The 13,590-nt window shown below is 36.9% G+C and overlaps 1 protein-coding gene across 5 annotated transcripts in view; it reads right to left on the bottom strand.

The window, feature by feature from the left end:
* Positions 1-1,297: 1,297 nt before the first annotated feature.
* rtkna (rhotekin a) overlaps positions 1,298-13,590 on the bottom strand; it is a 72,696-nt gene continuing 60,403 nt past the window's right edge. For 4 of the 5 annotated variants that reach the window (XM_059550230.1, XM_059550232.1, XM_059550231.1 and 1 more), the window contains 11 exons: positions 13,234-13,433; positions 11,747-11,808; positions 9,827-9,880; positions 8,525-8,642; positions 7,773-7,997; positions 6,995-7,089; positions 6,346-6,452; positions 6,125-6,253; positions 4,173-4,338; positions 3,771-3,875; positions 1,298-2,124 (listed from right to left, as the gene is read on the bottom strand). In XM_059550230.1, the coding sequence (XP_059406213.1) occupies positions 1,502-2,124; positions 3,771-3,875; positions 4,173-4,338; positions 6,125-6,253; positions 6,346-6,452; positions 6,995-7,089; positions 7,773-7,997; positions 8,525-8,642; positions 9,827-9,880; positions 11,747-11,808; positions 13,234-13,433 (1,884 nt within the window). In that variant the 3' untranslated portion in view covers positions 1,298-1,501. Of the gene's footprint in view, positions 2,125-3,120; positions 3,212-3,770; positions 3,876-4,172; positions 4,339-6,124; positions 6,254-6,345; positions 6,453-6,994; positions 7,090-7,772; positions 7,998-8,524; positions 8,643-9,826; positions 9,881-11,746; positions 11,809-13,233; positions 13,434-13,590 lie in introns of all 5 variants that reach the window. The other variant, XM_059550234.1, reaches the window with a different exon arrangement.

The following is a 13,590-nucleotide window of genomic DNA, read 5'->3' as shown; positions in this document are numbered from 1 at the left end:
ACCCAAATCGTTCAGCTCCCAGCCACTGTGCTGAATCCTAGTTAATGTGCATTCTGATTTTTGATAGGGGTTCACATTTGCTGAGTGAGATAAGGTATGTACAGTAATCCTGAGGTCGTTACAGTCACAGCACAGGTAGTAAACAGAGTCACATTATATCCCATCATTATAAACCTGAACACGGAGTCTTGTGACGTCTGGACCTTTGCATATATTCTGAAGCCATGCAAACAGACATTATAGCAGATATTGTAAGATGCAATTTTCCTCAGGTGTCACAAAAAGAAACATATAGTACTTTAAAAAATATGTATGAAATCATGTACTGTTAGATATGAATCACATTAATAGCATAAAAAAGCTGATTCATTTTACATAGAATGTGTCTGGACCAGCAAAATACTGGTCAGTTTAACTCAGTAACCCTTCTATTACCAGACACTTGAGATTAGATTAAATGGACCCATAGCTGAAATAGAGCATTTCTACAACCACATATGTCTCTAAATGAAAAATGTTGCTTTTGTGTGATATCGGATCCAAAGCACAAGTTGTCAGTATATGTCCAAAAACCCATACAGCACAACATCAACAAAAGTGACAGAGTGCCTAGACAGAAAGTCAGTTATTGGTAATGTCCTTTATCACACAATCAACTATTGAAAAAAAAGCATGTCTTTCACATGTTAGGTTTATTAATACTACGTTTCTAAGATCACTGATGCTGAAATACACTAGCGTCCAAATGTTTGGGATCAATACGATTTTAAGATATTAGAACTTTAAGCAAGGATGCATTAAATAGATCAAAAATGGCAGTAAAGAGATGAGAAATATTTATTGAGCACCAAATCAGCATATCAGAATGATTATGCATTTCAATTGGATCTTATGCAAAATTCAGCTATGCCATTACAGGAATAAAGTACATTTGAAAATATTTTAATATTCAAATCAGTTATTTTGAATTATAATAATATCTCACAATATTACTGCATTTCTGATCAAATTAATGCAGCCTTGGAAAGCATCAGAGACTTTAAAAATCGAGCTGACACCAAACTTTTGAACGCTAGTGTATTTGCCAGCTTCAATGTGAGTGATGATGAATACTCAGCAGATCTGATGCTGACAGCACTTTCTAAAGCATACATCTAAAACAGTGCACACAGACACAATGACTGACCCAAGAGTACTCGGGACAACTGCTTCAGTCCAGGAGTCTGTCTCTCTTAAAACATCTACACACTCTCCAAAGACCCAAAATAATCAGCTTTCATGAAGAGACAATGTGTAATGCTATGTATTAGTAGTGTATTAGAACTAAGAGTACTGAATTCCCATTGCTGAGGTGAAGAAAAAGTTTTTCATGTTGATGTTATTATGTAAAGAGAACACAATGACAGACATTGAGCAAACATGACCTCAGGTATTCCAGTTTTTTCCAGGCGGACACAGGAAGTTGTGATGGCTCTGACAGTAATCAGAAGAAGTGTGACCACTACACCTGACTCTGCAGCCAGTTCCTGGGGTCTAGCTTAGCTCTCAGGTTCATCAAGCTGCGGCGTGCACCAGACGGTCTAGAGAAGCCCAGGTCTGACTCTTGACTGTTGCTTCCCTCGCTGGAGCTGCTGCTGGAAGTTGAACTGGAGCAGGATAGAGCAGTCTGAGTGGGGCGAGGAGACACAGAGCTGGCCGTGGGCATCTGGCAGTTGCACCGGTAGCCACTGTAGCCCCGACCGCGCAGAGTGGAGAGCTTGGCGTCCAGGGAGAGGGTACGGGGGCGGAAGCGACCCGAGGAGGAAGAGGTGACAGGGGACCATGCTTGGCGGAAACAGGGGCTGATGCTGGCGGGACTGTCGCTGTCTGAGGTCAGGCTGGCATTGGAGGAGAGAAGGGCGGGTGTGCGTTGGCAGCGTGGGCTGCGGGGCTGGCGGCTGTGTAGGCGAGGACTGGGTGAGTGGGGCGGCAGGTGCTGAGGGGTGTGAGGGGATCTCGGGGGATCTTCATCAAACAAAGCCATCCAGTGAGGCGGAGATCCGAGCTGGGCCCTTAGCTCAAACTCTTCAATACGACGGGCCAGGATGTCAGTGACCGTTCCGATGTCATCAGACGTGTCAATAACTGTGGCGAAAGAGAAACAGAAGCCATAATGAAAAACTTGTTTCCAAAAAAAACGACAGCTGATTTTCAGTTGCAAGCTTCATTTGTCTTTTGATAAACCATCCCTAAATTTCCAAAATGGTTTATATGATTGCTTGCCGAGAGTGGGACATGTTTTGTTACTTGTGACCACTGAGCTTTTTCTTATACTAAAGGACTGGCAAGCTAATTGTTGGAATCTAATGATTTTTTGAAAGCATATTTTATGATAATTAAATTAGTAAAATACAGTTATTAAAATTAAAACCATGAAATTACACAATAAAAAATGGTCACAATAAAATGAGTACAACTGAAACAATTAACAACTAAATTATTAACTTGCCCTTTCATTGTCATTAATATGTAAAATTTACATTAACAATTAAAATGTAAAACAAAATTATACAATGTGTTCAAAAAGTTAAAAGAAATGAAAGAAAGAAACGTTTTAATATAAATTAGTAAAATAATAAATGAATGAATAAGAAGTTCATCAAAAGTTCAAGTTTATTTCAGTATTTTTTATTAGTATATTTTAACTTTTTAAAATACGTAATTTTTTATTAAATAAGTAAAAAATAATGTTGTTCAAATAAAACTAATAAATTAAAACAATGAATATAAATAAATTTACTCTGTTGTCACCTAGTATTTATTTTTACAAATTTTATATATATATATATATATATATAGACACACACACACACATATATTATTTTTTTATAAAATACAATTAAATTTAAAACAATTTACAAGAAGTATAAATTAAAGCAGTGTATATACGCCAATATATTATGGTTCCATCTAATACCTAACAACAACAACAACAACAATACTCATTTAATTTATATTAAGGTTAGAACTGTATATATAATTTAAGTAAAAACTCCTGGTCACACAAGTGACAAAAAGGCTTGGGATCACGTGGGCCAGTAGAGGGTGGGCTCAGGTAACTTCTCATCAGAGTTACTTCACCTGTCATTGTAATAGGAGGAGAGCAGAGCTCGGATCTCAGCAGAGACAGCATTATCCTGCAGCAAAAGCCCCTCACCGGATGCAGGGGCCACTGAGGAGGGGGAGGCCAGCAAAACACACGAGGGGCCAACAAATGCAGGGTCGTGGGGAGGGCACGGGAATGAGTGTTTATTTATCAACCAAATAATGATACAGTGGTTGAGGAATGCATGGGATGGATGTTTGGATTACAAATGTAAGGCATGTAACCAGGAAAATACCAGAGTGTATGAAAAATCAATAGGAACAAAGTGTAAGAGAAGAGAAAAAACAGACAGGAAAACAACAGTGAAGGGACAGACATAAAAACCACAGAGAAAATAAGACAGAGGAAGAGAAAGAAAAGAATGTCAGTTAGTCAGAAACAGCAGACTTTCCATTTAGCAGTTAAAAGGCAATAAATTGATAAAGAGAAAGACTCCGATCTGACAGAGGACGAGGACATGCAGTTCAATCCACACATTAATGTTAGATTCACAGGCATATCTGTGCTGGTGCATTATTTCTGCTGTTACCTACATGGCCCTATTGTGTCGCTTGGCTTTATTTTGTGACAATCTAGAGTTTCAAACTCTGCTACATCCTCTGTAAATGTGTGAAAACACACTCACCCATCTCATGGTACAGGGAGCCCTGCTTGGGTGTGATAATGGCAGGCTTGCGTGGGGAAGGCAGCTCAATCTTCATCAGGTCATCACAGCACTGCCTCCACTGGCCTGTAGAGGGAGCAAGCAGCTTAGTCAAACTTTTCTGCCAAGAGCATTGAACTCACAGTCAGGCCAATGCATTATATCACCTGGCATAATCTACTGTATGTATTCAAATATTTTTTATTATTATATTATTGAGCATTATGTATTTCAGCATATTGCTGTTGTCACCATTTGGCAAAAGCAGAAAGCCACTCAAGGGCTGACATAATGATTTTAACATAGTTAAGGGTTATTTGCCCAGTAATGTACACCCTTGTGTGGCTTATGGCTTTCTAGTAAGTTTAGAGTTCATGTGCTCACTCATATCAAAGAACTGCTGCCAGAAGGCCTCCATCCAGCGCTGTGTGTCTTCTCTGCTGTCTGCAGCTAGTGTGTGTGTCACCTCCTCTCCTCCATACTGGTTAGTGATACAGATATTCTGTGCCTTGCTGTGAGGATCCTTCTCTGCGGCACGTATTCTTGTCTCCTGAGATACACAGAAAAAAAAAAAAATGAAATTATTAACCTAAAATGATATAATATACTCTACAGATTGGGGTCAGTATGAATTATGCGTCATGGTTCTACTGGGAATGCGTTTTGAAGACTGACACGGAAGAGAAGTAATTTTTAAATGTTTTTTTTTTTTTAGCACAGTATTCTCATAACTTCATAAAATCAAGGTTGAACCACTGATGTCACATGGACTATTTTAAAGGTTTTCTTACTGTGTTTCTGGGCCTTGAATGTGCCAGTTGCATTGCTGTCTATGTAGGATCAGAAAGCTCTCAGATTTAATCAAATTGACCTTAATCTGTGTTCTGAAGATGAACGAAGGTCTTACGGGTTTGGAACGACATGAGGGTGAGCTATTAATGACAGAATTCGAGTTTTTTTTTATGATTCTTTGTTTAATAAGAAGTCGTTTGAAGAACAGCATGTTTGAAATATGACTTTTTGTTACAATTGTCTTCACGGTCACATTTAATCCTTGCAGAACAAAAATATTAATTTCTTTCAAATAAAATAAAAAATCCCACTGACCCTGAACTTTTGAAGTGTAGTGTATATTTCAGTATATAACTGAAGGCCAAAATCAGATGGTTTTATGATCAGTTTGAGAAAAAAAAAATTCAGTGGAAAATAAAAGTATGCTAATTTGAAACAAAATCATATGTGTGTTGAATACTCACATATGTATGTATACTTAAAAACAACACCGACAACACTGAGTCTAGCACTCTCTTATTTTAATTCTATTCTTTAAAAAAAAACTTTTAGACTTGCACTTACTCACTACTAACACTAGCTTCTCTATTCTTTTTGTATTATCTATTTGTTTTCTTTTTATTTACTATACAATTAACAAAAAAAAAGCTTTATTCTTTTTCTATATCTTTTTATATATTCTAATTATATATATATATATATATATATATATATATATATATAGTTTTTTTTTATTATTATTGTTATATGTAATGCATTATGCTAACTGAGACTTGACATAGCACTTGTATATCATTGCTCTTTTGTTGATTTTGATTGCTTCCATTGTCCTCCTTTGTAAGTCGCTTTGGATAAAAATGTCTGCTAAATGTAAATGTAAATGAGTCTACTTTCTATCTGTTCTAACAATGTAAAATAATTAAAACTCAAATTGAATGACATTTATTTATGAGGTGTGGAGCAATGTAATAAGGAGAATAATGTACAGACTGACTGAGTTTATTTCAGAATGAATATTTGCATATTATTATAATATCTAAAGTATATAATGTAAAATGTTAGTTTTTCACTCTCCAAATTTTAATGAATTCACATTCATAGTATACAATAGCAATACCTGCAGCGAAAGCTTTTGCACATATTTTGCAGAATGAAAGAGTAATCTCAGTTCTAACCAGAGGGTTGCAGCAGAGCGAAAGTAAAGAAAGCGTAGTGCAAAACAGTCACCTGAGAGCTAAGGAATGTGCAGACTCACAGTGCAGCTCTCAGATGTTAAAAAAAGCTCTTTGTGCTCATGACACTCGGCTCTCTCTAGGGGCAGTGAAAGACCCAGACCCAGTGCATGGCAAACAAAACATCTATTCAACTACTGACACAATAAGAAACATTCTGACTGACTAAAAAGAAACCATCCATTTGAAAGAGTACTTTCATGATGTTCACAAAGAAAAATATCTCATGATATCTCCAAAAGCAGAAAATGAGCCTGATATCATGTGCATAAATGAGCACGCTTGAAATTTCCAGAATAGGACAGAACTTACTTTGTTAATCCCAATAGTCAAGACAGGCTCCACTTTGGCCTCCATGTCCTCTTTTTGATGATAACAGAAGAGATTTGTTCCTTTTAAAACACCGTAGACATTTGTCCATCCTTGTGGCTCACCTCCAAGCTTGAGAGAAAGGAAGGAGATCTTCAGCCAAAGAAAATTGAAATGGAGAAATATGAGATTGAAGTGAGTGAGTGCATGTGTTTCCAACCCACCTTTACCCTCAGACAGCCACTCATCATCTGTTGTGTCATACAGTGAGGCTGAGCAGCCAGACGACAACATACCCCGCCATACAGAGGCAGCCAGTACGAACACTCCTCTACAGAGAGACAAAGAAACTGTATTTTAAAACCCAAGTAAACAAGCTATTCAAATGACATCATGTTTTGCTCCCTATATTTTTAGTACATATTTTAAACTATCATCTGCAAGAGCGAGCAGCCCACACTCAGACCGTAAGAATGGCTGCAGTAACACTTCACACATAAAGGGGGCTATAAGCGCCTCTTATTGGCCCTTCACACATAATGACTGGCCATCCAGAGAGGTTTATGAGCATGACCCTAACACAATAAATCTGACAGACGTTGACAACACACACTGACTGCAGCGTGAAGAAAACTAGCATGTCATAAAACTAATGTCCTTTAAATAAAACCCCAGAAGGCATTTGTTGACAGAACTTGGATGTTACAAACTGTTTATCAGACAAAGCATCTCACTTTGTTACTTCAATCAATCAATCAATCAAAAAAAAAAGTAAAGAATCAAATTGTTATATTCAAATTACCTATTTTTTTCTAAATAAAGATGTTCCTGGTAACAAAAAGTCAAGTTTTAAAAAAAGTTTCAGCAGCTCACCATTTCCAGTGATGGTGAGGTCATGTGTGCGGAAGCTATCCTGGACGTGAGAGAGACTGAGGGTTGTGTGAGCCAAAAGATGATATTTGGGGCCCCTGTAAACACACAGAACACAATGAGAGAAAGCAATATGCAAACATATTTGAACTATGACTGTCAATCAAATACAAATAAATACAATTATAAATTAATGTTAAACTAATCAAATAAATTGTGAATAAATGTACAATATATACAATATATAATTTGCTGAGAAAAGCCCTGAAACAAACAATTGTTGAGACAAGTGAATATAAATGATTGAAAATCCATTACAAAATGTTCAGTTTGGGGTCAGTAACTTTTTTTTCTTCTTTTTTTCAGTAATTAATACTTTTATTCAGCAAGAATGCATTATTTGATCAAAAGTGGCATTGATAATTATAAGTAACATTTCTTAAGCTAATAAGAATGATTTCTGAAGGATCATGTGACACTAAAGACTGTATTAATTTTAAAACAGCAAATAGTTATTTTAAATTGTAATATATTGTCACAATATTTTTTTTACTGTATTTTTGTTCCAATAAATGCAGTCCTGGTGAGAATAAGAGACTTTTAAAGGCATTTTTAAAAAAATCTAACCGACCCCAGACTTTTAACCTGTATTGTATGCTGCTTATTGTATTTTCTTATCATTGAACATAAGTTTATCACTGTTCCACGGTTCACAGCAATCCTTTTAGCATATCTGATTGATGTAGCAGCAGTGTTTATGTGTGTGCTTCTACACACTTACTGTACAGAGGGCACAGGCAGCAGGATTGTCGCTCCTCCTCCATTGCTAGTGGCGCTGCAGGCTCCGGGCTCCAAGGCCGCCCTCATTTTCTTTCCTGCTGACCTTCCCAGAGATGAGCTCAGCTTGCTGGCCAGCTTCCGCGGTGTGCTGCCTGCTGAGTAGTCCTCCTCTGAACAACAGCTATACAGCTCCACCCGCAGCTCGAACCCTGGACCGGCCTCATTACTACACACAGGAAACACTTTGTATTACTACATACATTTAATATCAATATAGTGCAATTTTTTAATTAAATACAGTATATACTGTTCAAATGTTTGGGGTCAATAAGAATTTTATTTATTTATTTTTTAAGAAATGAATTTATCAATGATGCATTATTCTGATCACTAGTGACAAAGATGTTTATGTTAAAAAAAATCTGGATTTAAATCAACACTACTTTTCAAACTTTCAAAACTGATAAAAACTTTCTACAAAAATATTAAGCAGCACGACTCCATGATAATAACAAGAAATGTTTATTGAACACTAAATCAGCATATTTCAATGATTTCTAAAGGATCATGTGACTGAAGACTATCTATCCATCCATCCATCTATCTTTTTTTTTTTAAGTGTACAATTAATATACTTAATATTACAAACCAATTATAGCTATTTTGGAAGTCACAACCAGATCAAACACTGTTATTTGTATGGAATAAATGTCCAGAAACAGTTAAACTGACAAAACAAACAGGCACACTTACAAGACAATTGTGTTGTCAAAGCAGATATCTGTCAGCGTCCTGTCCACCATCACCATGTCTGTGTCAAAGATCTCTCCACCCAGCTGAAGCAGACAGAACACAGCGCACCGATGCAGCTCTGCAGAAAAAAGAAAGACATTTACATGATTTCTACTCAGAAGTCACACCTGCTGTCATGTCTTCACCAGTGTAGCTGCATATTTGGCCCAGTGCCTATAAACCCCCCCAGAGCAGCTCTGTTCATTCAGGAAACATTTACACCTGTGCACCTGTGTGTGTGTGTGCGGTCCTGCTTTTTCCTGCTCAGGGCAATATTAGTATCCGTGTATTTTTTCCATGTACAAATTGTAGAACATTAATAACTGTGACACAACATGTTTTAAACATGTTTGCCCTAATCATTTAGATCTCTATTAAAATATATGTTGCCATTAACAGGATAAAGCACACATAAAAGCTTTCCCATGAGTAATGCAGAGAATGTATTTGGGTTCCTGTGTCACATTCATCAACATAATGTTACCTCTATCAGCTGTACTAAGCACCTTAGGCAAAACTACATTAGTCACTGTTGTCTGGAAAAAAGGTTTCCAGCACCAGTAATAATATTCTGTTTACCCAGAGGGTTTTGCTGGGCCTGAATTCTGAATGCATATACCGTACTGAATGCACAATGTATCTGAGCAGTATTTTCTGTGTGCGTGCTATTCATAGGTTTATTAAGACCAAATACATTCTAATAGGGATGGGACGGTATGAACATTTAATATCATGATTATAGTGACTAAAATTATCACGATTATCAATATTATCACGGTTTTGTTGAAACGAGATGAAAGTGTTCAAAAATAGTGGATGCTCACACTGAAAACATTTCAGCAAGTTTTATATTTAATAATCAACAAACAACTAATAAAACAAGCAACTCTATGCACTTAATTTAAAGAAAGATTAAATTCTGTGGCATTTCCTTCCTTACAATGAAAAGTGTAGAAGCATAGAAAAGCATAGAAAAGTCACTGACTTTCGCCAATCCTTCTCGAAAAAAAAAAAAAAAAACATTGTGCGCTGCGCTTGCGTCAGACTGTTGCTGGCTGGACATGATTTAATAGTGAGTTATTAAAACCGCGATAATCAAACACGGTTTTAATGATAATTCATTTTTAAACTATATTACTAACCTTCAGCACATTTTATCACAGTTATCAATAAAACCGGTTATCGTCCCATCCCTACATTCTAAACAGCCTGCACTGTTATTTAACCTGCATATCAGAGTGAAGAGGAAAAACAGATGTTTACCTCCTTTATTTTTAAAATAATCTGTGTCTTTCCACATTAGAGGTATCCGTAGATCTGCAAAACAGAGGAATTGGAGGTCAGAGAAAAAACACAAGGTTATAACACACACACACACACACACACACACGCTCAGTGTCACTCACAGCTGCAAGCAACCAATGCCGGCTGTCACTCCATGTCAATCAAAACAAAAATACGTTCACATCACTCATCTGCTATTTTATGTCATGCTACCAGCCAGTATAAATCACCATTATCATATTGGCCCACCCACCACATCAAGACCACATTCATCACTTCAGCCCACCTGGATGAGCTCCTTTGTCAAGGTCTAAGTAACTAGGCTTGTTAATAATGACAGAACGTCATTAAATTAATAGGAAGAGGTTGCTAGGGAACAATTTATATGATACTGACAGCAGATGATGGACAGTAAAAAAATAACAAAATAAAACTGAGGCTGTATGTGGGAACATTAGATTGTATGTGCGTGGGATGAACTACATGATAAAGAGTCTTGATGCATTTAAGTGGAATGATGGTGCATGAGCAGGAATCCCACACAGAATCTGCCGCTGAAGAAAGCACAGCATATTTCTGCAGAACAGGAACGCTAGTCATTGATGAAATTCTATGAATGCCCCACCATGTTTGTTGGTTTATTAAACATTTTATCTAATTTCATCACTGCGCAGAATAACACAGAATATTGTGTTGATTCCATCTGTGCGGCTGCATATGAGTGTGGTTTACATTTATATGCATGTGATTCTGAAGTAACGGTACAAGGTCCTTCACAACCATTTCATAATGATGTCATTATTACAGCATTTACTGAGAATCAGCCCTTTAGGCCCCTCACTGTGGGTCTCAAACACAGATTGCCATGGGTGCAGTTGTGGAGTTTGACCTAGGAGTTAATAGCACTAGGTGTTTAGAGGGGGGATGGCCACTCTAAAAGATCCAGACAGTGAAGAGGGGAGGACAACTCATAAAAAAAGCCTCTAGCAGACAGAGACACAGGTGCTGATATATAAAACAGCAGGGGTGTGATTTAGTGCTCAGCCCCCCATATAAACAGACTGGTTTGCACAATTTACACACAATACACAGAATCAAAATAAAAGAGAATAACATCATATATAACAGTCTCTGTTTATATATACCATTCAAAAGTTTTGGGTCAGCAATAATTTTTTTATTGTTTTTAAGGATATCACACGATTACAAAATCTGCATTTATTTGACCAAAAATATAGTAAAAATATTAATATTGTGAATTATCATTAAAATTTAGGATACTTGTTTCATATTTTAATATGGTTTTAAAATGTAATTTATTCTTGTGATGGCAAAGCTGAGGTTTCTGCAGCTATTACTTCAGTCTTTATTACCACACGATCCTTCAGAAATCATTCTAATATGATGATTTGGTGCTCAAGAAACATTTCTTCTTATTATCAATTTAAAACTGTTGTGCTGCTTAATATTTTTGTGGAAACTAATACATTTTTATCAGGATTCTTCGATGGATAAATAGTTCAGAAAAACACCATTTATTTCAACTTCATAGAAATCTTTTGTAACAAAAATTACTATGGCACTTCTGATGTGATAGTTCTTTAAAAACCGTATAGACCCCAACATTTTCAACAGTACTGTATATGTATTCTTCATTACATAAATTACATTACATTATTCATTTAGCTGACGCTTTTATCCAAAGCGACTTACAATTGCTATATATGTCAGAGGTTGCATGCCTCTGGAGCAACTAGAGGTTAAGTGTCTTGCTCAGGGACACATTGGTGTCACAGTGGATTCGAACCAGGGTCTCTCACACCAAGGTTATGTGTCTTATCCACTGCACCATTAACACAATTTAATCATTACTGCCTGAATTCTTTTCTGTGAACATACCTGAAATGGCTACTTTGCCTTTACATGGGGATCGGTCATCCATTGGACCTGCATCAGAAGACCTGAATACAAACAATGAGATACAAACCACAATGCATAAAATAATTCAGTATAATTAATGCTGAAGTGTCCTGAGCACTTTCTTTGTCTGCCAATGGTCCTACCCCAAATGTATAATATTGGTTGAGCCAATGTTGTTGTGTCAGGTTGTGTGCTCAAATAAATAAAGCAAATGTACTGACATCTATACATAGGTTCAAGATAACAAAACAAGTTATTTAACCTAAAAAGGCCCCAAGAACAATTGTCTCTGCATGGTAAACTGGAATACACTTTTTTAAAAAAAAAAAACATTACACACCATTTAAAGGGATAATTCACCCAAAAATTAAAATTATTTTGTGTTCCAAAGACGAATGAAGGTCTTACCGGTTTGGAATGACATGAGAGAGACATGAGAGTAACTAATGACAGAAATTAAATTTTTGGGTGAATCAACTCTTTAAAAGTTTTTGAATATATATTTAGTTTTATGTTTATTTCATTTGTGTCAGGTCAACGTGACTAAAAGGACAACCTTTTACAATTTTTGTATTTGCCTTAAATTAACATTTAAAGTGATTAAAGTCATCTGTCATTAATTACTCACTCTCATGTCATTCCAAACCTGTAAGACCTTCGTTCAAAACGCAAATTAATGTATCTTTGATTAAATCAGAGAGCTCTCAGATCCTCCATAGACAGCAATACAACTGCAATGTTCCCAGGTCCAGAAACATAGCAAGGACATCGCTATAATAGTCCATGTGACATCAGGGCTTCAAAAGTAATTTAACGTCACAGGCTGTCGCCGGCCAATGTTATTGTCATGTTTAGATGTAAGCTTCAGACAGCGGTCACGCTGAAGACATTCCACGTAGCGACCCCTAGAGGACAGAGGGTCTCGTTCTCTTCTCAGTGAACTATGGTTACATATGTAACCCAAGACGTTCTATAGATTCAGTTTGGGAACTTTCACACTTAGTAACGCATACAGCTGTGCCCTCACCACACTTTTACAAAGTAAAAAAGGACTCCGCTCAAACAGTCTAGCATTCTTAACAGACTTACACCAGTATTGGCGTATTTAAAAAATTAATATCATAACAAAAATAAACGCTGGTATTCGGTATGAACCGGTATACCGCCCAGCACTAACATTTTTTCATATTTACTAAGAGAGCATATAAGTGTTGGACTTTGTCTGTGCTGAAGTACTGTCAACAAATGATCAAACTGCAGTTATTAGCAGTGGATGAAACTTTATATTTGCTTCCACTGCTGATAGTATAATAGACATGCCTGACCCCAAGGAACTGGCTTATTATCTAATTTATCTTTATTAAAGCACCACAAACATCAGAGACACCCAAAAATCGAATTTAATTTTACCAAACTTTGTTAAGTTGACACAAACTGGACTAAATGAATCAAAAGTGACCGCTGACCTGCGTGCGACCCGTTGCATGACTTGTGCCTCCTTCATGCGCTGCAGCTCTGACATGTAGGCCATGATGCGGGCGTTGCAAGTGAGGAGACTCTTGGAGGCCTCCAGAGCCTGGTCCCTCTGAGAACATGCGGCCAGCAGTTTACAAGCACCCTCACGCATCCGGATCTCATAGTCGATCTTCTTCTGGATGTCGCTGTCCTGAAAAAACAAACCAAACCAGAGGCTAAAGTCAAGCTTATTCCCAGGATTAGGCCTAAACGTTTTACACAACTAGATATGGAGGATTGATCTCATACAATAAAATAAAATGAAACAAAACCTGCCACATAAATAGGTTAACTGCCATGTCTCCAGG

This window comes from Carassius carassius, chromosome 5 (assembly GCF_963082965.1).
Source record: "Carassius carassius chromosome 5, fCarCar2.1, whole genome shotgun sequence".
NCBI lineage: Eukaryota > Metazoa > Chordata > Actinopteri > Cypriniformes > Cyprinidae > Carassius > Carassius carassius.
Note: the sequence above shows the minus strand (reverse complement) of the source record. Positions and strands in the feature narration are given on the sequence as shown.